Source organism: Vicugna pacos, chromosome X (genome assembly GCF_048564905.1).
Source record: "Vicugna pacos chromosome X, VicPac4, whole genome shotgun sequence".
In the NCBI taxonomy this organism is placed as follows: domain Eukaryota; kingdom Metazoa; phylum Chordata; class Mammalia; order Artiodactyla; family Camelidae; genus Vicugna; species Vicugna pacos.
In genome coordinates, this window is record NC_133023.1 from 91,643,558 (window position 1) to 91,669,036 (window position 25,479).

The 25,479-nt window shown below is 42.7% G+C and overlaps 1 protein-coding gene across 1 annotated transcript; it reads right to left on the reverse strand.

Annotated features, from left to right (window-relative positions):
* Positions 1-658: 658 nt before the first annotated feature.
* Positions 659-20,628, reverse strand: IGSF1 (immunoglobulin superfamily member 1). The gene is made up of 21 exons (XM_072956709.1): positions 20,625-20,628; positions 16,331-16,392; positions 13,723-13,840; positions 13,565-13,591; positions 12,867-13,151; positions 12,227-12,514; positions 10,042-10,326; positions 9,508-9,801; positions 8,770-9,048; positions 8,294-8,414; positions 6,330-6,400; positions 6,201-6,233; positions 5,528-5,818; positions 4,951-5,229; positions 4,044-4,331; positions 2,995-3,282; positions 2,518-2,805; positions 2,032-2,319; positions 1,634-1,912; positions 1,112-1,235; positions 659-957 (listed from the first exon to the last, which is right to left on the reverse strand). Exons 1-21 carry the CDS (start codon positions 20,626-20,628, stop codon positions 822-824), a joined length of 4,128 nt encoding a protein of 1,375 aa, XP_072812810.1. The 3' UTR covers positions 659-821.
* Between the last annotated feature and the right edge of the window lie 4,851 nt (positions 20,629-25,479).

Genomic DNA, 25,479 nt, shown 5'->3' on the forward strand with positions numbered 1-25,479 from the left:
CAAGAGGCCCATTCCTTTGGGAAAATGGGACTTTCTTGAGAGACAGGCAAAGTATTCAACTTCATCAATTGTTCACACTTAAGAGTGAATTAATGTACACCTGTGATTGTTAGGTAAGGGCCACAAGGCACACTCTGCCAATTTCAAAGTTCTGCAGTGGACTAATCTTAACTTTTGAAAGCAAGTATACTATACATCTAGAAGTAACCTAATGAAAAGGATGTAACTTCAGTGTTTGCACCCCTCAGGCTCAACTTGGAGAGAACATTGCCATTCACTCATTCATTCACCCATTCATTCATTCAATAATGAGATGGAAGGACAATAGGACATTCTGTTCAGTGACCATGTCTCAAACCAAATTGGAAAGTACTATTTTGGAATCTTCCTCCCTCCCTGACCCCAACCTTGAGCTCCTTTCTCTGTAGTAGCAGCTCTGTGCTCTCTTATTCTGTCATGGAAGTCAGGTCTCAAACACCATTTTGCTAAGTGTTAAGTGGACAACAAACCAATTGAAAACCTCTGCCATAGTTTCTGCAGTTAAATACTGAATACTCTCTTTATTCAGAAGAATACATTTTTAATAGAGTTTCATGCACCAGTAAATCAGTACAGTGAGGAGTTACAGGGATGGGGAATCTCTCTTTAAGAAACATCTCACCCTGGTAGAGCTCTCAACTCCTAAAATCCCCTTGACCCATCTTGGATGATTAGTGGCCAAGAAACATTAGATGGGGTGGACTCCAAGGGAAACCAGTCAGATCTGCAGATCTCTGAGGATAAAAGAGAGGAGAGGAAAGTTCTTGTAAAGGAGAAGATTATTATATTGGGACTGGCAGCTCCACTGTGGTTCCCTGAGAGATTGATGAGGGAGAGTTGGTATTGGTGCCTGGGTCCCCTTCTTGGTTACACTCTTCAAGGGCTATGGTCTGGTCTCTTCCATCTGTCTCTGAGCCCCTGTGTAGAGAAAAAGACATGACTAAAGAAGGATCCAGAGCCATCAACCTAAAAACAGGTTGCATTATGGGGCTCAGATGCTAAAAGAACATTCAGACTATTGTTTTTACAGAAGCCCTGGGTTCACAGAAGAAGACTGAAATGAGGCAATTACCTGGTTCGGAGCTGAGGCCACTTCTTCCACTCTATGGCTAGCACCACCCCCAAAGCCACAACCACCACCACGATCAGAGTACTTCGGACAATGTTCCCCACAGTGCACTCCTGAGCAGCAGGCCCTGTGATGATGAAAGAGCAGAAACCAAGGCCACAGAGATTAGTGCATATATATTCCCCTTGATCTCCTGTTGCCCACTCATCTGGCCTCCATGAGGGTTCACTTGGGAACCATGTGTTGAGACTGCAGATGGGGTAGTCAGAAGTAGTGTTTATGCTGAGGCAGAAGCAGCCCTTCTTTTAGGGGGTGGAAGAGGCCTTGAAAGTATCCTTCTCACTATCTTTGAATGAATCTGAAGTTCCACCTCCTCATCATCCCTAGGAGAAAGATGACAAGATGACCATGCTTGCAGTCTCTGACTCCAAATACCCCCACCTCCTACTTGGCCTGTTTCCATGGGCACTATTTCTGGGATCCCAGGTGTGTCAAGCCAGGTCCATGGAGGGATTATCATCTCACCTGCTGCCCCCACCAGCTCCAGAGGATCACTAGGCTCTGACCAGATATCAGGGTAGGCTTGAAGACGGTAGCTGCAGCTGTAGTTTCCAATGCCTTTTCCTTCTACATTGTTGATGACAAAGTCTCCATCCTCTGAGAACTGCTGAGGTGCCTCCTCTCCATCGTGTTCCAGGACAAATTCCACACCTGGAAGGGGACCTCTGCACTGAAGGGTGATATCCTTTCCTAGCTTGAACATGGTGCTGGGCCAGGCTGACAGAGAGGGTTTAGGGGGCTTATCTGCAACCAATCGGGACACAGAGTTAGAAGTGGCCTTAAGCCCGGCCTTTTACCTCCTTAGGTCTAACTACTAATAAACTACAAAATCTAGACTCTTACTAAAGTCTCCAGCACCTTACCTGTCACCCAGATCTCCAGGGAGTCACTGTGATTAGAAGCTGCAAAAGGAGCAGAATCCAAATAATAAACACAGCTATAGATTCCAGAATCTTCACTCCTCACTGCTGGCATCCAGAAGTCAGCTCTGTACCCAGTTGGACTCTGTTGCTTTAAGGGTTCTTGAGTACCCTTCTTCAATAGGACAAATGTTGAGTCTGGCAGTTCTCCTTGACATTGAAGAGTCATGTTTTCTCCAGGGGCCACCATGGGACCAGGCTGGGCTAATAGGTTGGGTTTGGGGAGCAAACCTAGAAGAAATTAACTCCTGGTCATATAGAGGTGGCCACTTTCTAGTTCATCACCCCTGGAGTCTCTGTTCAATAAAAAGGAAAGACTATTGCTTGCCTCTTCTTGAGCTCTTGGAGAACTGTTTCCCATGAACCATTTCCCACTGTATTCCCTCTTTTCTACACTCCCCTATCCACTCCAGAGCACCTTCCCCTTACCTGTAACTATGAGTTCCAGGGTGTTGCTAGGCTGTATCTTGATAGGGCTGGTCCAGTCAGGGTGGTAGCAGCAGCTGTAACGCCCCATGCTAGCACGAGATATATTGGTGATGGGGAATGCCCCATCATTACTGGTGGATCCCCAGAGCTGCATTGAAGTAGCTTCTATTTCTTTGTGCAGAATGTACCCTACTCCATGGACTGGCCCTTGGCACCAAAGGGTAACATTCTGTCCCATGGGAACCACAGAACTGGGCTCAGCAAACAACCATGGCTTGGGGAATGTGTCTAGGAAGAGACCAAAGATGTAAAATGCTGAGTATGGAAACTTATCATGTGCTAAATTAACTCTATCTTTCTCCTTCTGGAAACAACAGTTCCCCTACGTGGCCTAGCCTCGCCTTTCAAGAAGGATCACCCTCCCTAACCCTTACTCCAGTTGTCTCTGTCCCAGTCCCATGTCTTGTCTGTCCTTACCAGTCACCCAGATCATAAGAGGTTTGCTGAGATGTGATCCCCTGTTTGACATGGTGGTCTCATAGTAGACACAGCTGTAGTTCCCAGAGTCTTCTGCTCCAACAGTGTGGAGGAGAAAGTCAGCCAAGTTCCCAGAGGCACTCTGGAACTGTAAGGGAACTTGGGTTCCCTCCTGCAAGAGGGCAAATCTCATGCCCTGGAAAGCCCCTTGGCAGCGCAGGGTGACATTCTTCCCAGGAAGCACCACAGGACCCGGCTGTGCCAAGAGAGTGGGTTTGGGGTAGAATTCTGAAATTAAAGAGACCACAAATGAAAGGAGCCTGCCCCCAACATTCTGTAAGTTGCTTTTTTAGTGTTATGATAAGAAACAATATATGTTTATTGTAGAAAATTAGAAAATACCAAAAAAAAACTAATGAAGAAAATACAATTCTGTCACTCAACAATAACCATTCTTTATACATGTTTCTTTATTTCCTTTCCTTGTATTTTTTGTAAATGCCTATGTCCTTGTAGCTATAGCTATTTGCATAATTGGGATCCTAGCAGATGCACAGTTGTGTAGTTGAATATTTTTCACTTTATATTGTAAACATTTTTCTATGACGTTGAACAGCCTTTGAAAACTATCATTTGTAATGGCTGCATAATATGCAGCTGACATTTCAAGGTCTTCGCCCTTTCTCTGAGGGCCATCCAGCCCACCAATCTCTGACAGCCAGCTAAAGAAAGAGTAGACATTGGGCCTGAAGCTCAAGGCCAAGCCACAAAAAGATTTCAGAAGCAGGGCAACATGTGAAACACCCACATCGGCCTCATTTCTTTCCCCAGAAGTGAATTACTTTCCTCTTTCCTTTCCTTTGTCTCTTCTTCTTGTGTTGATAATATAAGCAGTTGCCCTGCATGGACTGTTTACCATGTGCCAGGCACTGTCCTAAGCAATTTTTTGATGACTTTGAAAGGAGTACTTCTTTCTTTCCCACTGAGAGCTCTTCCTCCCACTGTCCCAGGGTCAGTACCACCTCCACCTTCATTTCCCCACTCCTGACCTGTTACCACGAGTTCCACAGGGTCGCTGGGCTCAGACCAGGTAGCAAAGTCATAATAGCGGCAGCTGTAATTCCCTCCATCACCAATGCCCACCGAAATGATCAGAAAGTGGGCTGCACTGGCTCCGGGAGTCGCCCAAGACCTGTCATTGGATGCTATTTCACTTCCATCTTTGTAAAGAATAAAGCTCATGTGCTGGTGGGGGGTGGAGCAATTGAAAGTCACTCGGGCACCAGGAGTGACCACAGGACTGGCCCATGTCTTGAAGAAAGGCTTGGGGTACATTTCTAGAAGGCAAGAAATAAAAAAAAAAACACAAAACCAAATTAAGAGAAAAGAAAGAAAGATAGCTAATATAGCAGATACTGATTCCAGAAAGCTGATTTGTTTTCTATAGCATTTCATTCAGAAGAAGGTACATTTAAAAATCAAGGCAAAACTGCTTGGTGGATGGACTTTTCACATTGACCCCTCACCCCACCCCTCACCTCCTCCAGTTGAATCCTCACTGTCAACAGGGCAAGCACTGGAAGCTAGTTCAAAGAGTGAATCGTCCCTGTGTCTCTCCTGGTTCCCTGAGCCTCAGTTTGCCCTTTTGGACAAGAAGGGGAAATGGTCCCTGATCCACCTCCTTTTGAAAATTTGCTTTATAGCTATATGAGATAATTGATATGAAAATAATTAGAAAAATTAAATCACCCTCCACAAACCCCAGCTATTAATAACGATTAAGGCTATTAATATCGTGCAGCCAGAGGCCCTGGCACTCCCAGCGCCACGCCTGCCTGGCTCTAAGATTGGACACAGGCTCCTAGGACCAGCAGCAAAGTTTGCTGTGGGGAGAAGAGTGTCTGACCCAGAGCTTTGCTTGCCCTCTCCTCCCTCACACACCCTTTTCAGCTCTACCTTTTATGACAACCTCCAGGGGCTCACTGGGCTCAGACCACTTGAAGGGGTGCTTTTCAGTATGAGTGCGGCAGCTGTAATTGCCTTCGTCTTTATCCTCCATTCTTTGGATTGTAAAGAAGGCTTCTCTCCCAACAGCACCAAGTTGCTGGACAGGTTTCTGGACTCCCGCCTTATACAGAGCAAACCCCATGCCTGCCAGCCATCCTTTACACTGGATTTGCAGTTCCTGGCCCCGGACTGGGGGGGAAGCAGAAATGACAGGTTTGGGGAGGATGTCTGCAAGGCAAAATAGGGAAGAAAAGGAATCTGAAGTTTGGAAGTGCCCAGGTGGGACACTTAGAGTCACTTTGTCAGCAAAATAGAAATCCACCCTGGACTGGCCTCTGGCCCTTCCGGTCAGTCTCTTCTTACTTTCTTCCCCACCCCTCCCCCATTTTATCGCCCCTCCTCTCCTACAAGCAGCAGAAGCCCCTTGGGCTCTGGATCTCTGAGCATTTCCCCACCCCTAGGAAAAGTGTTGGAGTCCCCAGGAGCACTGAGGATCACTACGGGAGGGCCCTCTGCCTTTTCTTACCTGTCCCCACCAGCTCAAGTGCCTCACTGGGCTCTGACACAGCCATCTCCTCCCAGGAATGGCAGTGGTAACTCCCGGTGTGGCTCCGGGTCAGGGCGCCAAGGGGGAAGGCGGCCCGGACCTGCTCTGAGGCCGGGCGAGTTGCAATCCAACCGGTCCCGTCCTTCAGCAACACAAACTCCTTAGTTGAGCCAGAAGGGCTTCTGCACCAGAGGGTTAAGTTCTTCCACGGGGCCAGAGGGAAGTTGGTCTCTGCCCACAGCTCAGGCTTAGGGGTTGGCATGATTATTTCTAGAAACAGCAGAGTTAATGAAACCATCCTCCCTCCCCGTTCCTTTCCCCCTTTCCTTGCCCTTGAACCCCCTCCCCAGATCACACTGCCTACCTCCCCTTTAAATCCCAATCCAAACTCTTTCCTTCCTTCTGCAGGTGCTGGGGAAAGGGGAAGCTGATGTCTCAGCTGAGCCTCAGAAAAATGCAGAAGCTTGGGGGAAATTTTGCAGGCAGAAAAGCAGAGTTGGAGACTGAATTTTGCCAGCAGCTTTAGCAAGTGCCCCTTCCTGGCTGTCCTCCCCTCCCAACCCAGTCACTCCCTGGCCACTGACACTGACACTCTGTAGTTATTTCGGATCTCCAGGGAGGAATGTCCCAGTCTGGAGCAGGAAAAACTCACCAGTCTCTTCTGTCAATACCCCACTGCACAGTCCTGCAAAAGAAATTGCTGCCAGGGCTTTGCCCCCTCCCCTACAGGACTTCACCCCGGCCTTCTGCCCAGGCCCCTTCCCCACCCCCTTGTACTCACCACAGCAGAGAAGAGCCGTGATTATGAAGAGCATGGTGACCCCTTGAGCTGTTCCCAGCAACCAGGCTTCTCTAGTAAGACCAGAAAAGAGATGAGAGGAGTTGCTGGGATTAGGGGAAGGGCGGAGAGAAGGGGGCGGCAATTTATGTCATTGGCTTACTCAGCACCCAATAGGGATTGGATATGGCCAGGATAATGGGATATAATCTTTTCTGACATCGATGACTTTTCTTTTTGAGGGCCTTAACACCTACAAACCTCTTGCTATTTCATGACCCATGTGCCCCCTGCCCCCACCCCTCTCCCCAGACTATATCAAATGTCAGCTCCCCAAGGCCCCTGATTAGGCTGTTGCTGGAATTGGGATATCAGATGTTAAAATGCTTTTGTAACTCCAGCTCTCAGAACCCCTGGAGCTCAGTGTAATCGGCAGCTCTGTGTGGTGGGTGTGGGGGTGGAGGGACACATCTTGGGTGTTTCTCAGTCATCAAGTTTAAGTTTGGAAGCAGTTTTTATTATGGCAGTATTGGTCTTCTGACCGACCTGCCTCACCTGCCTTTGTTATGGAAGGGTTGCCTAGGCAGCAGCAGTGAATTACCAGAGGATTGTCAGTGCTGAGCTAAGCTTGTCAGAGAATGGGATCTCTTTACCCCCACCCAGATTATGACTAGAAATGTGCAGCAGCTTTGGGTTATGGGTCCTGAAGAATTAGATGATATTAAGGCAAATTCATTTGACAATTTTTACTTAGAAAATACTGATCATCCTTGCTGGCCAGGAAAACATGCTTTTCAAGCTTCATTCTTCTGAAATCTGGTTTCTGAATACATTGTTTGATGCAGTGGTCCTGGGCTGAGGTGGGGCACTTGAAGCTACATTTTTTTCCTAACCTCTGGCTTGAAGGTTACCCCTCTGTATGTGGAACTCAGGGTAGATTCTGAGGAGAAGTAGAAATTGACTCCCACTGAAACTTTTTGAAAGCTCAAAAGGTAGTGGTTTTGCAAAAAGTTTAGGTGGCTCCCTTCTCATTACCCAAGCACTCTGTCCCTCAGATCTCAGTGGAAAACACAGACACACACAATCATAGTCATCATCCATTGTGTATTGAATACTCCCAGACACATAAAGGCCTATGGTCATGGTGGGGGAGGGGTACAGCCAGGATCAGATAGTAGGGGAAAGTAAGCAAGGCATTCAGGAACAGAGGCCCCCACCAAGCTAGGAGCTGTCATCTCTCTCCTCATTTTTAAGCAGAATAGCCTGAGAACAAGGCCACAGGGACCAGGGAGAGAAGGAGATGATTCAGGGGGCACCCAAAGATAAAAGTAAATAGCAGGAGAACCTGTTGGGCTTGCCATTTTATGGGTCAGAGAAAGAAGTATGATTCCCTGGCCCAATCCATTCCCTCATCAGATGCCCACCCAGGTTAAAGCTATATTCTCAGAATGGTCTCCATAGTGGTTGGGGGCCAGAGTGGCAGAGAGACTAGTTTCTGTGGCAACTAGGATGGACCACAAGGCTCTCTAGTCCTTGAGAACTAAAGGTAGTGGGGGATGTTGGGATGGGAGTAGGATAACATCCTGGGAGACAAGACAGCATGGTTTCTTACAAATAAAAAGTTCAGACCAAGTTAATGTGGAAGATATCAATCATCTCTGAGAGGCAGGGTGGCTTGGAAGGGAGATTTAGGCATTCTCCTGGGGGAATCAGTGAGTGAGGTTCTGCCTATTTCTCCAGCCTCAAAATTATACATTTCTCCACCCTCTGGCTTGGGTGCTGACTCTTCTGTGAGGTGAAAGTAAAATAGCTGGAATAAGAAAGTCTTGTCTCTTAAGCCCAGAAGGTGGAGGATAGAAAGGGTGTGTCCCTTTGGCCTGTCTCAACTGGAGCATAACCCATGCCTGAATCTCTGGGGAGCCTGAACTCAGCTAGTTTGAGGAACGGGGTTGGGACAAGACAGTTACCTGATTCTGAGTCTCCGACACTTCCACCTTATCCACAGCGTTACCAACAGCAAGGCAACAAGCTGGATGATTAGGGATAACCTGATAGCTTCATTCAGAATATAATTCCAGGTGAGAAAGCCTGTGGCCAGAGAAAACCAGAAGCAGAGACCCTGATGGGGACAGGAGCAGGTAAACACATTTATAGGGAAGGGAGCCTGGTTACTGCAAGTGAAGGGAAGTTGGGACAAAAGTGGCCTTCTTTTTCATGAAAGATGGGATCCTTTCATGAAGGATGGGATCCGTGAAAGTATCCTGTTCACTGCCTTTGAGTGATTGTGCGATCATTCCAGGGGAGGGATGCCCAAACTCAAGGGCCCTGACTTACAAGCCCTCAACTCCCCTTTCCATATCCTTCTAAGCATTGCTCTGGGATCCAAGGGGTATCATGGCCAAAGCAGTGGAGGGAGCATCCATACAAACAGTTGTCCACTCACCTGCTGGACCCATCAGCTTCAGAGGCTTACTGCAATGTGACCAGGTGTTAGGGTGTTCCTCTATGCGATAGCTGCAACTATAGGTCCCTGTGCCTTTCCCTTCAACATTACTGATGATGAAGTTTCCGTCCACTGAGAATTTTTGGGATGTTGTTCTTTCTTCCCATTTCAGACAAAATTCAAGTACTGGATGAGGTACTCGGCACTGAAGGGTGATCACCTTTCCTAGCTTGAACATGGTGCTGGGCCAGGCTGACAGGGAGGGTTTAGGGGGCTTATCTGCAATCAATCCAGAGGCCACAGTTAGAATAAGTGACCCTGAATTCAGTACCACCTCCTTCAACAAATGTTCTCTATTTGGTCTTCTCTTTCTTTCCACTTCCACTAGGTCAGTGGCTTCAAAATTTGACTATGTATCAGAACCACTTGGTCCACTCCTTGATTCTCTAAAGATTCCTGAGTTCCTACCTTCAACCAGAAACATCCATACCGGTAAGTGTGTCCTGGCCTTAAGGAAAATAACTTTTCTAGGGGTCACAGTGGGGTTTGTCCATGCCGAGAGGTAAGACTTGAGTAACAATCCTGGGAGAGACGTACCTAAAGTTTTTGGGGAAAACTCTACACCACCTTCCTAGTGTGTTTTTCCTCGGCTCATAAATCAAGAGGGTACAGGGCTACCAGCTCCTTCTTATAACACTGTAATGATGATAAAAACAAACAATAATTGTTAGCACTTGCCTACAACCACAAGCTCCACGGTGTTGTGTGATGTCATCCTGATGGAGGTCTTCCAGGAGAGGAGGTAGTGGCAGCTGTAGATGCCAGCATCACTATAGGTCACATTGTTGAGGAAGAATGACTCATCATCATTGATGCTGGTGATATCCAAGAGCTGAAGTGGTTTGTCTTCACCTTTCTTATGGAGTGCAAGCCCCACTCCATCCACCAGTCCTCGACACCACAGACTCACGTTCTGACCAATTTGGACCACAGGACTGGGCTGAGCAAGTAGCCAGGTCTTGGGGAAAGTGTCTAGGACAAGACCCAAAGTATAAAGGGATAACATTTTGACTTCCCCCTCCCACTACTTTAGGATTCTTTTCTTCTTTCTCCAGTCCACCCTTGGCAGATCCCATCCTAAGCCCAATAATAACAAATTCTGCTCCCTCCTCCACTAGTAGCCCTAGCTGCGTGGTTAGGTTTTCTAGGGGGCCCAGAGGGATTGTATACCCCTAACCTCTAACATAGGCCCCACAGCACCCCCTCTCTTACCGGTTACCCAGATTTTCAGGATATCACTAAGAAGTGAACCTCTGTATGACCCATCATAGTAAAAACAGAGGTAATGTCCAGCATCGTGGATTTGCAAAGCCCGGAAGAAGAAATATGCCTCATTTTTTATTGGCCTCTTGCGGTAAAAGGATTTCTCCAAGTCTTCAAGCCTTATTAAAGCAAAGGTCATTCCATATATTGGCCCTTCACACCTGAGATTCAGGCTTTCTCCCGGTGCCATGATCGGCCCAGGATAAGCTGTCAGAGTTGGTTTGGGATAGAGTCCTAGAAAGGGAAGAAACCCTAGGTTAGAGGTAGGATGATTCTTCCTTATATTCTGGTTTTATTTTCCTAGTTTCTTTAGACAGGAAGTGGTAGCTGAAGTTTACCCTCAGCACTCTCTCTCTTCCCTGAATCTCTGCTTCTTCTTGGAGGTAATCCAGGGTAAGTTCACTTATGTCCCTTCCCTCTCACCAGACTTTATCAGCTTCATTGAGTTCTAACTATGTGTAGAGGTGTATCTCAGTGGAATATCTACATCTGTAATTCCCAGTATCTTTAGGTACTTGAAATGCCAAATGTAGTTCTTATAACCACTCAAGAAATCAAACTTCTGAAAATGACTTTGATTTCATCTTCATAAAGCATAAATTCTGCTGCAATATTAAGAATGATTTTTGAACACACTAATTTCAAAGAATACCCTAATTCCCACAGGAGACTGGAAGAAGCCAATAAGGAGGGATTGGCCAGCAAGTCTGCAATCCAAAGAAATCTCTGTTAAGGGGGCCATACTTTCACTTCCATGCATTGTTTCTCCAAATAGACTATACTACAAAACAGAGGGCAAACTTCAGTCCCATATCACTCCTTCTTACTTAACCCAATCCCAGGTAGGCCCACCTATCCATTATTGGAAGGATCAGCTCTATCATATGCTCATTAATAGTTTAGAATGTGTCAGGAATCATGTAGGTCTACAGATATATGAGTAAAGAAGACAGATGCAGTACCTGTCAGCCAAAAGTTCATAGCCTAGTCAGGGACACCAGCAAACAGGAAACTACGGAAGTGTGCGTGAGTGGAATCTACACTGGACAGACATTCATACAACATCCATAACACGCAGTTCAAACAGCCTTTTTTTCTTTGATCCTCAATAAAGAGCTATACTAACAAAATCAATATCTACCATTTATTGAGAACTTATATGCCAGGCACTGTACATATATTATATTTAGGCAAATCCTCACAACAACCCTGTGAGGTAGGCATTATTATTAAACCAATTTTGCAAATCATGAAACTGAGGCACAGAGAGGTATCATACAGTAGATTGGATAGATACTATTATCCCATTTTAGAGTAGGGGAAACCGAAGCACAGAGGTGAAGTGACTTGCTCAATATCACACAGGGAGGCGGTGTCAGAGGTGGAACTAGAAACTAGGATCACTGCTTCTAAGTCCAAGGTACTTTCTGTAGCACCACAGCTTTTCCCAAGCCTATTTACCTTGATGAAGGAACTAAAGCAAATGTGCCCAATTCTGCCTAGAAGCACCCAGGCTATGGGGTGGGAGAGGTGGCTGTGGGGTGTATGTCTAGCATTTGGATATTTTGGGGAGCCTTCTTCTGTGTTTAAAGCTTGGTATTGCCTTACTGGATCTATATACACAGAACTAAACTAATTTATAAAGCCATTTCTAAAATATAATCTATTACTTTCTTTGTCATTTCTTGTTAATTTTTATCACCAGCATGAGCAATTCATTCTATTTTCCACACTTAAAAATTAAAATCACAAATAGAATAAAAATGCATTTGCATTTTAAAATTCAGTTCACAAGACTGCAGTGGCAGTGCCTGGCACATATTAAGTGCTCAATAAATATTAGCCAAATGAATGAATGAATGCATGATATTCAACAAATAGAGAACAACAAAGCTGGGATGAGCTGAAGCTGCTGGATATTTGGCTGGGCTCACTCATAGCCAAGTGATTGGCTCCCAGACATCTGCATAGCATGTGTGATTCTAATCTGCATCTCAGTAAAATGTCAAATGACTCTAGCTCATGGGCCTTTCAGGGAACTGGCCAAGGAAAGTAAAATCAGAAACCTTGGTTTATCCAACCATGATCCCGGGGACAACAATCATCAGACCCCAGCAGCCATAGCCACACCCACCTGCCACAATCAGCTTCAGGGGGTTGCTGGGCTCTGACCACAGGGTGGGTAGCATCTGGATATGAGTGCGGCAGATGTAAACCCCTTCACTCTCAGGTGTCATGTTGGCAATGGAGAATATGGCCACTGTCCCAGTTGGGACTTGGTAATCCACAGGTTCGGCATATCCCTCTTTGAAGAGCATGAATACCAAATCCTGCAGCCAGCCATGACAGAATATGTTAACATTACATCCAGGAAGAGGGGAGGTCTCAGCCTGGATCCAGAAGATAGGCTTGGGCAGCTGGCCTGGAAGGAGAGAACGAACTGGAATTCAGGTAGAGCAAGGATAGGGCTGCTCAGGGAGCAGCAGAGAGCTCTATTTAAATGAGCCTTCCCTGTACAGTCCTTATTTGTCACCTCTTCTTTCCCCATCTCAGGTCTCCCCTATGTTGAGAACCTGCCATTTAGATCTGTCCCAGATTCTGTGTCTCCATTCTGCATTGCCTATAGAGAGCAGGCACTTATTTACTAACTTTGGAATGCCTGCATGTGTGCATTCGAGGTAAATGAATGACTTAAACAAACCCTGCTCTGTGAAGGCAACTTTGAATCCCAGGAGCTGGAATTTATTCTTTATTATCTATCTCTATCTTCTTACCTGGTGCCTCCAACTCTAAAACTTTACTGGGCTCTGACCAGCCTGTCTCCTTCCAGTAGCAGCACCTGTAAAGACCTGTATTGGATTTAGTAAGGGCACCAATGGGGAATGAAACTTGAAAGGTCTTGTGGGAAGGGCGGATCCAGGTCATCTGTGTCTTATCTTTCAGTAGCAGGAACTTGCTTGAAATCCGAGAGGGGCTTTTGCACCAAAGTGTGATGTTCTCCCAAGGGGCCTGGAGGTAGTTGGTTTCTATCCACAGCTCTGGTTGAGATTGCATCATTGCTGTCGTTCCCAAAGATAACAAAGATGTGAGCAGTTCAACCCTCTCCCTCCCATAACATGTCCCCATGTTGTCCCTTAAAATTAGCCCCAGCCCAGATTCCTCCTTTTGTCTTCCCTTAAGGACAGGAGTGTCTGCTTCTGTAGGGGTAGGATAGGGACCCCAGGATATCTGTTTAGGGAATTCAAGTGAGTTGGGAATAAAATGCAAATCTTGCTTCCTTTCTATCTGAGATAAAGCTCTTTACTGTTCTGTGGGAAACCAAGTCATGAAGTGAGGGGCCCTGATTCCTAAATGGCTCAGTCTGGAAATTATTTTTGGGCTCTAAAGGCAGTTATGTCTAGGGCAATGGAGGCAGGCCAATATCTGGCAGCCTTCAGGAAGGAAGGTACCTGAGGTGGCAGGACTCACTTACCTATCGGTGTCATACCCATACTCAGCCCTGAAAAGAGAGGTTATGGTAAAGAAGAGCCCCCTCATTGTCCCCACTCACTCTCAAACCTCAATATTCTCCCTCTCCCCAAGGTGCCCACCCATAGGGGTACTTGCCCCTCATCCCTTCCTTGTACTCACGAATGCAAAAGAGCAAGAGAATGAATGTCTGCAGCATGGTGGCCCCTCCTCTGGCCTGTCGAGAGTCCTGGAGCCTCTGGAGTCTTGAAGGGCTTTGCCCCTGAACAGGTGGTGAGATCTAAAAGCAGAAGTGTTTTTACTCAGGGGACTTGTCCTGCTCCTTAAAGTTCAGTTTGAATCACTAAATTGTACTTGACAACCCTACCTTCCACTACCTCACAGGCACGCTGGGTTACCTGCTACTTCTCTTTTTTGCCCCCTCTCCCCACTTCTCTCTTCTCCCACCCAAGGTCTTTGCTGGTATTGATGATGATGTCAGATTTATTGAAATGTCTGCTTGTCCCTGGGATCTCAGAGGCCCAGAGGACGACCTAATCCAGGCCAGCAGAAGCCTCATGGCATGAGGGAGATGGGAGGTGTAGGGAGTCACTTTTTTAGATCTTTTACTCATATATATCTATTGATATAGATAGATATAGATATAGATATAGATATAGATATAGATATAGATATAGACATAGATATAGATTTTTTGTTTGAGTCCTCCAACAACGTAGCAAAGGAAGTGTTCCTACCATCCCCATTTTGCTGACTAGAAAACTGAGGCTTATATAGGTTATATAATTTGCCCAAATTCAAAAGTTATTAAATATCAGAACCAAAATTCAAATCCATGTTTAACTCCAATGCCTATACTTTAAAAACAGTATTTAAAGTTTCAGAGGCGACCCTTGCCCCCTTTCTCACCCTTCCTCACCCTTCCCATCTCATTCCACCAGGTTCTCCCCTTCTGTGGAATGCTTCAAGTCCAATATTAATTTCACCCTTCCTCACCCTTCCCATCTCATTCCACCAGGTTCTCCCCTTCTGTGGAATGCTTCAAGTCCAATATTACTTTCACCCTTATCTCTTACCCCTACCAAGCTCAAAACCACCATCTCAATTACGTGTTGGGGAATCAAATTACTTGAGCTAATCGATATAAAATGTAAATGATTTATTGGCTGCCCGTGCTTTATAAGCATTTTTGTTCATTGCCCCTAAGGAAAAAACAGAATTGTCTGCATTTCAGGGAATATGGCAAAGAGATTTGGGTTCAGGGAGGACTTCTCATTTTCTCAAAAATCACTATTGACCACAGGCCTTACATGTCCATAAATAGACCTCTTATGCTTTTCTGCCTCTCCTATCCCACCCCCTGCACCCAGAGTGTCCTTTTGCCAAGGGAAGGTGTATGTCCACCACATAAACTCAGGCTAACTCCTCTACCAACTCTGTATTCAGAGTCTGAGGGTCTAGCTGACCCCAGCTATTTAACTCTGTCTCAGTAGAGTAGGATAAAGGTGGCCCCCAGAGCCCCAGAGAAGGGGTGATTCTGCTTCCCCAAACTGGTCCTGGTCTCAAAGCCTCTAACTTGCTCCATTGCTAACCCTGGGAGAGATGAAGGAGCAGGAAAAGGGGAAGATTCAAACATCTGGGCTGTAGTAAGCAGGTGAACAATCAGAGATCCCAGAAAGCACAATTTTGCTTTGCATTTCTTACTTTGCATTGAAGGATGCTGAAATTACCCTCTTCGAACTTTTCTTCTCTATAAAGTTGGGGAATAATATCTACCTAACATTGCTGTGGTGTTGGATCAGAAATAATATATGTACAGTGCCAGGCACATAGTGAATATTTCATTAAAAGTGGCTATTTTTCCTCCCAAAGGCAGCGTTCATCTGGTATAGGACCCCAAAGATGCTCTTTCCATCTCAGCTCCTACAGCCCCTTGCCCCTACTCCTCTCACAGTCAGGCCCAGGCCCAGGCTTGGGTGCCACACTGTTGCTTTGTTCCCCTAAGGCTTTGAGCCAGAATTTATTGGGGGAACTTAGATTTTACTGCCAAGGGAAAGGTTGAACCTGGGATTCTGCCCGGGAATGCCATCTGAGATTCCAGCCCCGCCACTTGGTCCCATACACCGGGGTTTCACTTTCTGGGGGCTTGAGTGGAATAAGGCAAGCTGATGGCTGCTCCCTCTCCAACCTACTAAGAAAACTCTATCATTTCTATCCAGAGAAAACGATGAATCTTCTTTTGGAAGCAGCTGCAAGCTTCAGGTTAATTGGCCACGCCCTTTTTGGCCTGTCACCCTCCCCCCACACACCCACTCCCCCAACTTCGGCAGTCTAGCCTTTTCACCCTTCCCTTCTACTCCACTCCGAGCACTTTCCCCACCCTTAGACAGTGCTGCAGTGCTTTAGAGGGTGACATACCCGAAATGTCTAATGGCTCGCCCCCTGCATAGCTTTGAGGTCTCTGGGAATCAAAAGGGTTGGGCTCGGCAGGGTGCCGGGTACATGCTCCGCTAAAGGTTTGGAGGGAAGACTGAGAAGGAAAGGGGAAGATATTTACAGTGCCCAGAGATTCTCAGCGAGGCATAGCTAGGTTCCGGAGAGGGAAAGAGAAAGGGAGAGATGAAGGGGGTGGGGGGACACAGACTGGGAAGCATTTAGATTTACGGCAATTAATTACAGCAGGGAGACTATTTCGGGGTTTGATTTAGGAGCTGATGGGCAGTATTTAATCTTCAGCCACTGGACTATGCGCTCATTTGCAGGTACTTACGGTAGTTGAAGGCCCGCTCCGATGTTGGAGATTCTCCAGTGAGCTCCTCCAGATGCAGCAAACTGCCCGGCACGGGAAAAGCAGTCTAAGGACAGCCTCTCAGGCTCAGGGCCACGCCTCCTTCTCTCCGCCAGCTAGGCGGCTCCAACCTCCTCCCCTCCCTCCGCTAGCCTCTGGGAGCCCACCTACACTAATTCCCTGACACCTGCAGTCCTCTGACCACCGGGATTTCCACGTCCCTCCCAGCTCCCGCCTCTCTCTGGATTCCCTGCAGAGGTTGCTGGAGCCAAATTCAGGCCCCTGCCCCCTCTCCTGTCGCTAAGAGATTCATTGTGTCATTGTACTCTGGAGGGGAGACGGCCAGCTCTTAAGACTGCCAAAGCTGTAGATCCCTCCTCTCCAGTTCCCCGATGCCTTTAAAGGGATCTCAGATCTTCCTCTGCTCATTTAATACCCCGCTTATGCATAAACACCACCACCAGGACTTAAACGCCTACTATGTGCCTGTGAGCCTTGAGCGTCCATTATTTCAAATCTCACAGGGGGTTAAGTAACTTGGGAAGCCTTCAAAGTCCAGCTTAGGATAAAAGTCCAGGCTTCAGAGACATACAAATTTGGATTTCAGTCTGGTTCCACTATTCAATAGCTGTGTCCTAAAGAAAATGAAGTAAACTCTCTGAGGTCCCGTTTCCCTGTTTGTATAATGAAACAACAACAACGAAAACAGAAGTAATTGCACAGGGCTTCCGGGGGTAATGCAAGTGAAACTTACAGACCAGTAGGCCTGGTACATGGTAGGCACTCAATGAATGGTAGCTGCTGCTGCTGCTACCACTACCATCACTACTACCATTAACTATTAATCTGGAAATCTTCCCCCAAATGCCCTATAGAAACATGATTTCAATGATGTAGACACCTTTCATAAATTTAGTTGACAATGAATGACTTTTTTAAAAAATTGAAGTATAGTCTGTTTACAAGGTGTCAATTTCTGGTGTACAGTATAATATTTCAGTCATACATATACTCTTTTTCATATTCTTTTTCATTATAGGTTACAACAAGATACTGAATATAGTTCCCTGTGCTATACAGAAGAAACGTTTATCTATCATATATAGTACTATCATATATAGTAGTTAATACTTGCAAATCACAAATAACCAATTTATTCCTTCCCACTCACTTCCCCCCAGTAACCATAAGTTTGTTCTCCATGTCTGTGAGTCTGTTTCTGTTTTGTAGATAAGTTCATTAATGTATTCTTTTTTCTTTCTATTTTAGATTCTACATATGAGTAATACCATATGGTATTTTTATCTCTTTCTGGCTTACTTCACTTAGAATGACATTCTCCAGGTCCATCCATGTTGCTGCAAATGGCATTATTTTATTCTTTGTTATGGCTGAGTAGTATTCCATTGTATTAATATACCACAGCTTCTTTATCGAGTCATCTGAAGGTGGACATTTAGGTTGTTTCCATGTCTTGGCTTTTGTATATAATGCTGCTATGAATATTGGGGTGCATGTATCTTTTCAAATTAGAGTTTCCTCCAGATATATGCCCAGGAGTGGGACTGCTGGATCATATGGTAAGTCTGTTTTTAGTCTTTTGAGGACTCTCCATACTGTTTTCCATAACAGCTGCACCAAACTACCTTCCCACCAACAAGGTAGGAGGGTTCCTTTTTCTCCACAAACTCTCCAGCATCTATTGTTTGTGGACTTTTGAATGATGGCCATTCTGAATGGTGTGAGATGATGCCTCATTGATTTGCATTTCTCTGATAATTAGTGATATTGAGCATTTTCTCATGTACCTATTGGTCATTTGTGTCTTCATTGGAGAATTACTTGTTTAGGTCTTCTGCCCGTTTTTGGATTGTGTTGTTTTTTGTTGTTATTATTTGTCACTCATATCATTTTCAAATATTCTCTCCCATTTGTAAGTTTTCAGTTTGTTTTTCTTATGGTTTCCTTTGCTGTGCAGAAGCTTATAAGTTTAATTAGGCCCCACTTGTTTTTTTTTAACATTTTTTATTGATTTATAATCATTTTACAATGTTGTGTCAAATTCCAGTGTTCAGCACAATTTTTCAGTCATTCATGGACATATACACACTCATTGTCACATTTTTTTCTCTGTGAGTTATCATAACATTTTGTGTATATTTCCCTGTGCTATACAGTGTAATCTTGTTTATCTATTCTACAATTTTGAAATCCCAGTCTATCTCTTCCCACCCTCCACCCCCCTGGCAACCACAAGTCTGTATTCTCTGTCTGTGAGTCTATTTCTGTCCTGTATTTATGCTTTGTTTTTGTTTGTTTGTTTGTTTTTGTTTTTGTTTTTTAGATTCCACATATGGGCGATCTCATATGGTATTTTTCTTTCTCTTTCTGGCTTACTTCACTTAGAATGATAGTCTCCAGGAGCATCCATGTTGCTGCAAATGGCATTATGTTGTCGGTTTTTATGGCTGAGTAGTATTCCATTGTATAAATATACCACTTCTTCTTTATCCAGTCACCTGTTGATGGACATTTAGGCTGTTTCCATGTTTTGGCTATTGTAAATAGTGCTGCTATGAACATTGGGGTGCAGGTGTCATCCTGAAGTAGATTTCCTTCTGGATACAAGCCCAGGAGTGGGATTCCTGGGTCATATGGTAAGTCTATTCCTAGTCTTTTGAGGAATCTCCACACTGTTTTCCATAGTGGCTGCCCCAAACTGCATTCCCACCAGCAGTGTAGGCGGGTTCCCCTTTCTCCACATCCTCTCCAGCATTTGTCATTTGTGGATTTTTGAATGACGGCCATTCTGACTGGTGTGAGGTGATACCTCATTGTAGTTTTGATTTGTGTTTCTCTGATAATTAGTGATATTGAGCATTTTTTCATGTGCTTTTTGATCATTTGTATGTCTTCTTTGGAGAATTGCTTGTTTAGGTCTTCTGCCCAGTTTTGGATTGGGTTGTTTATTTTTTTCTTATTGAGTCATATAAGCTGCTTATATATTCTGGAGATCAAGCCTTTGTCGGTTTCACTTGCAAAAATTTTCTCCCATTCCGTAGGTTTTCTTCTTGTTTTACTTCTGGTTTCCTTTGCTGTGTACAAGCTTGTAAGTTTCATTAGGCCCCACTTGTTTATTTTTGCTTTTATTTCTATTGCCTGGTTAGACTGCCCTAGGAGAACATTGCTAAGATTTATGTCAGAGAATGTTTTGCCTGTGTTTTCTTCTAGGAGATTTATCATGTCTTTTCTTTAAGCCATTTTGAGTTTATTTTTGTGTATGTATGAAGGAGTGTTCTAACTTTAATTATTTACACGCTGCTATCCAGTTTTCCCAACACTGCTTGCTGAAGAGAATGCCTTTTCTCCATTATATAATCTTGCCTCCTTTTTTTAAGATTAACTGACCAAAAGTTTGAGGGTTTATTTCTGGACTCTCTATTCTATTCCATTGATTCATATGTTTGTTTTTATGCCAATAGCATACTGTTTTGATTACTGCAGCTCTGTAGTATTGCCTGAAGTCTGCAAGGGCTATTCCTCCAGCTTTGTTCTTTTTCTTCAATATTGCTTTGGCAATTCTGGGTCTTTTGTGATTCCATATAAATTTAAGGATTATTTGTTCTTTTTCTGTGAAAAACTTCCTGGATAATTTGATAGGAATCACAATAAATCTGTAGATTGCCTTGGGCAGTATGACCATTTTAACAATATTGATGCTTCCAATCCAAGAGCATGGGATAACTTTCCTTTTTTTAAAGTCATCTTTAATTTCCTTAATCAATGTTTTGTAGTTCTCCATGTATAAGTCTTTCACTTCTTTATGCAGATTTATACTTAAGTATTGTTTTGGATGCATTTTTAAAAGAGATTGTTTCTTTACTTTCTTTTCCTGTTAATTCATTGTTAGTGTAAACAAATGCAACTGGTTTTGTATCTTAATCTTTTATCCTGCTACCTTGCCAAATTCTTTTATCAGCTTTAGTATTTTTGTGTGGAGCTTTTAGGGTTTTCTATATATAGTATCATGTCACCTGCATATAATGACAATTTTACCTCTTCTCTTCCAATTTGGATCACTTTTATTTCTTTTTTTGCCTGATTGCTGTGGCTAGGAGTTCCAATACTATGTTGAATAGAAGTGGTGAGAGTGAGCATCCTTTTTTTGCTCCAAATTTTAGTGGGAAGATTTTCAGTTTTTCACCATTGAGTATTATGCTGGCTGTAGGTTTGTCATAAATAGCTTTTATTATGTTGAGATAAAATCCCTCTATACCCATGTTGGTAAGAGTTTTTATAATAAATGGATGTTGATTGATTTGCATATGTTGAGCCATCCTTGTGTCCCTAGGATGAGTCCAATTTGATTATGGTGTATGATCTTTATAATGTGCTGTTGGATTCTGTTTGCTAGTGTTTTCTTGAGGATTTTTGCATCTATGTTCATCAATGATATTGATCTGTAATTTTGTTTTTTGGTAGTGTCTGTCTGGTTTTGGTATCAGGGTGATGGTGGCTTGATAGAATGAGTTTGGGAGTATTCCTTCCTCTTCAATCTTTTGAAAGAGTTAGAGAAGTATCGGTATGAGTTCTTTGTATGTTTGGTAGAATTACCTAGTGAAGCTTTCTGGCCTTGGACTTTTGTTTTCAGGGAGGCTGTTTATTGCTGATTCTATTTCACTTCTAGTGATCAGTCTGTTCAAATGATATAGTTATTTTTGATTCAGTTTTGGTGGACTATATGTTTCTAGAAGCTTGTCCATTTCTTCTAAGTTGTCCAATTTATTGTCACACAATTGTTCATAATATTCTCTTATGGTTTTCTGTATTTCTGTGGTGCTGGTTGTAATTTCTCCATTTTCCTTTTTTATTTTGTTTATTTATGACCTCTCTCTTTTTCCCTTTGTGTGCCTGGCCAGAAATTTGTCAATTTTGTTTAATCTTTTAAAAAACCAGCTCATTGTTTGATTGATTTTTTTCTATTGTTTTTCAATCTCTATTTTACTTATTTCCTCCCTGATCTTTATAATTTCTTTCCTTCTGCTGACTTCAGGTTTTGTTTGTTCTTCTTAAAATTCTTTTAGGTGGTAGTTTAAGTTGTGTGAGAGCATTCATGTTTTTTGAGGAATGCCTGTATCACTTATGAACTTCCCTCTCAGGACTGCTTTTACTGCATGCCATAGATTTTGTGCTGTTGTGTTTTCATTGTCATTTGTTGCAAGATATTTTTAAATTTCTTCTTTGATTTTATCATTGACCCATTGGACTTTTGGGTAGCATGGTGTTTAGTCTCCATGCCATCATTTTTTTCTTGTTTCTCTTTCTGTGGTTGATTTTTAGTTTCATGCCATTGTGGTCAAAGAAGATGCTTGAAATAATTTCTATCCTCTTAAATTTGTTCAGGCTTCTTTTGTGTCCCAGTGTGTGGTATATCCTAGCAAATGTTCCATGCACACTTGAAAAGAATGTATATTCTGTTTGGGGGGGCTGTAATGCCCTAAAATATCAGCCAAGTCCAACTTTCTATTGTGTCATTTAGTATCTCTTTTGCCTCATTGATTTTCTATCTGGAAGTTCTGTACAATGATGTTAGTGGGAGTGTTAAAGTCTTGTACTATTATTGTGTTGCCATCAATCTATCCCTTTATGTCTGTTAGTATTTGTTTTATATATTTAGATGTTTCTATATTGGGTGCATATATGTTAACATGTGTAATATCCTTTTCTTTTATCGCTCCTTTAATCATTATATACTGTCCTTCTTTATCTGTCTTTATGGCCTTTGTTTTAAAGTCTATTTTGTCTGATATGAGCATTGCTACTCCAGTTTTCCTGTAATTTCCATTTGCATGAAATATCTTTTTCCAACCTTTCACTTTAAATCTATGTGTGTCTTTCACTCTAAAATGGGTATCCTGTAGGCAGCATATTGTACGCTCTTGTTTTATCATCCAATATGCCACTCTATGTCTTTTGATTGGAGTATTTAGTCCATTGACATTTATGGTAATTATTGATAGATGTGTGTTTATTGCCATTTTAAACTTTGCTTTACAGTTGATTTGTTGTTTCTTCTTTGTTTCTTTCTTTGTGTGTATCTGGTTATATAATTTTCTTTTGTATTAACTTGATTTCCTTTTGGTTTTTGTGACTCTAATGTATGCTTTTGATTTGTGGTTACCGTGTTTTTTAAATATGTTAACCTATTACTATATCTGTTTCCTTTAGAATGGTAATCATATGGGCTAAAACACATCTAAGAAGAACGAAAAGAAAATCTACATTTCTTTCTCTCCTCTTCCAATATTTACGAATTTGATGTCCTCTTTAACATCTTCATGTTTATTCTATTGCCACTCATTGTAGTTATAACATTTCCAATTATGGTTTTCCTCTTTCTATAGCATCATGCTTCTATTCTATTTATTTATTTTTTTAAATAATTTCTTATTGATTTATAATCATTTTACAATGTTGTGTCAAATTCCAGTGTAGAGCACAATTTTTCAATTATACATGAATATATATGTATTTATTGTCACATTCCTTACTCTGTGAGCTATAATATGATCTTGCATATATTTCCCTGTGCTATACTGTATAATCTTGTTTATCTATTCTACAATTTTGAAATCCCAGTCTATCTCTTCCAACCCCCAGCCCCCTTGGCAACCACAAGTCTGTATTCTATGTCTATTAGTCTATTTCTGTTCTGTATTTATGCTTTGTTTGTTTGTTTTTATTTAAGATTCCACATATGAGTGATCTCATATGGTATTTTTCTTTCTCTTTCTGGCTTACTTCACTTAGAATGACATTCTCCAGGAGCATAAATGTTGCTGCAAATGGCGTTATGTTGTCAGTTTTTATGGCTGAGTAGTATTCCATTGTATAAATATACCACTTCTTCTTTATCCAGTCACCTGTTGACGGATTTTTAGGCTGTTTCCATGTCTTGGCTATTGTAAATAGTGCTGCAATGAACATTGGGGTGAAGGTGTCATCCTGAATTAAGGTTCCTTCTGGATATATGTCGAGGAGCCAGATTCCTAGGTCATATGGTAAGTCTCTTCCTAGTCTTCTGAGGAATCTCCACACTGTTTTCCACAGTGGCTGCCCCAAACTGCATTCCCACCAGCAGTGTAGGAGGTTTCCCTTTTCTCCACAGCCTCTCCAGCATTTGTCATTTGTGGACTTTTGAATGATGGCCATTCTGACTGGTGTGAGGTGATACCTCATTGTAGTTTTGATTTGCATTTCTCTGATAATTAGTGATGTTCAGCAATTTTTCATGTTCCTATTGATCATTTGTATGTCTTCCTTGGAGAATTGTTTGTTTAGGTCTTCTGCCCAGTTTTGGATTGGGTTGTTTATTTTCTTCTTATTGAGTCGTATGAGCTGCTTATATATTCTGGAGATCAAGCCTTTGTCGGTTTCACTTGCAAAAATTTTCTCCCATTCCGTAGGTTGTCTTTTTGTTTCACTTATGGTTTCCTTTGCTGTGCAGAAGCTTGTAAGTTTCATTAGGTCCCATTTGTTTATTCTTGCTTTTATCTCTTCAAGGAAAACATTTCTGAGATGTGTATCAGGTAATGTTTTACCTATATTTTCCTCTAGGAGGTTTATTGTATCTTGTCTTATGTTTAAGTCTTTGATCCATTTTGAGTTGATTTTTGTGTATGGTGTAAGGGAGTGTTCTAGCTTCATTGTTTTACATGCTGCTGTCCAGTTTTCCCAACACCATTTGCTGAAGAGACTGTCTTTATTCCATTGTATATTCTTGCCTCCTTTGTCAAAGATTAGTTGACCAAAAGTTTGTGGGTTCATTTCTGGGCTCTCTATTCTATTCCATTGGTCTATATGTCTGTTTTGGTACCAATACAATGCTGTCTTGATGACAGTTGCTCTATAATATTGTCTGAAGTCTGGGGGGGGTTATTCCTTCAGCCTCTTTCTTTTTCCTCAGTAATGATTTGGCAATTCTAGGTCTTTGATGGTTCCATATAAATTTTATTATGTTTTGTTCTAGTTCTGTGAAATATGTCCTGGGTAATTGAATAGGGATTGTATTAAATCTGTAGATTGCCTTGGGCAGTGTGACCATTTTAACAATATTGATTCTTCCAATCCAGGATCATGGGCTATCTTTCCATTTTTTAAAGTCTTCTTTATTTCCTTCATCAATGGTTTATAGTTTTCTGTGTATAATTCTTTCACCTCCTTGGTTAGATTTATTCCCAGATATTTTATTACTTTGGGTGCTATTTTAAAGGGGATTGTTTCTTTACTTTCTTTTTCTGTTGATTCCTTGTTAGTGTAAAGAAATAGAACCGATTTTTGAAAGTTAACCTTGTAACCTGCTACATTGCTGAATTCTTTGATCAGCTCTAGTAGTTTTTGTGTGGATCTTTTTGGGTTTTCTATATATAGTAACATGTCATTGGCATATAGTACACTTTTACCTCTTCTTTTTCAATTTGGATCCCTTTTATTTCTCTCTCTTGCCTGATTGCTGTGGCTAGGGCTTCCAGGTCTATGTTGAATAGGAGTGGTGATAGTGGGCAGCCTTGTCTTGTCCCAGATTTTAGGGGAAAGCTTTTGAGTTTTTCACCATTGAGTACTATGCTGGCTGTAGGTTTGTCATATATAGCTTTTATTATGTTGAGATATGTTCCCTCAAATCCCACTTTGATAAGAGTTATCATAAATGGATGTTAAATTTTATCAAATGCTTTTTCTGCATCGATTGAGATGATCATGTGATTTTTGTCCTTTCTCTTGTTGATGTGATGTATTACATTGATTGATTTGCATATGTTGAAACACCCTTGTGTCCCTGGGATGAACCCCACTTGATCATGATGTATAATGTTTTGTATGTGTTTTGGATTCTATTTGCTAATGTTTTGGTTAGGATTTTGGAGTCTATGTCCATCAGTGATATTGGCCTATAATTATCATTTTTTGTACTGTCTTTGCCTGGTTTTTGTATCAGGGTGGCTTAATAGAATGAGTTTGGGACTATTCCTCCCTTTTCAATCTTCTGGAAGAGTTTGAGAAGGACTGGTATGAGTTCTTCTTTGTTGTTTGGTAGAATGCCCCGGAAAAGCCGTCAGATCTTGGACTTTTAT

What these genes read in the sequence shown, in the direction of transcription:
- IGSF1 (XM_072956709.1), bottom strand. An exon ending in CCTGAAGCTGATTGTGGCAG is followed by an intron (nt 10,327 to 12,226) that starts GTGGGTGTGGCT and finishes TTCCCTTTCTAG; the next exon opens with GACTCTATCCCAAACCAACT. An exon ending in GAAGCTGATGGGTCCAGCAG is followed by an intron (nt 8,415 to 8,769) that starts GTGAGTGGACAA and finishes CTCTGGCCACAG; the next exon opens with GCTTTCTCACCTGGAATTAT.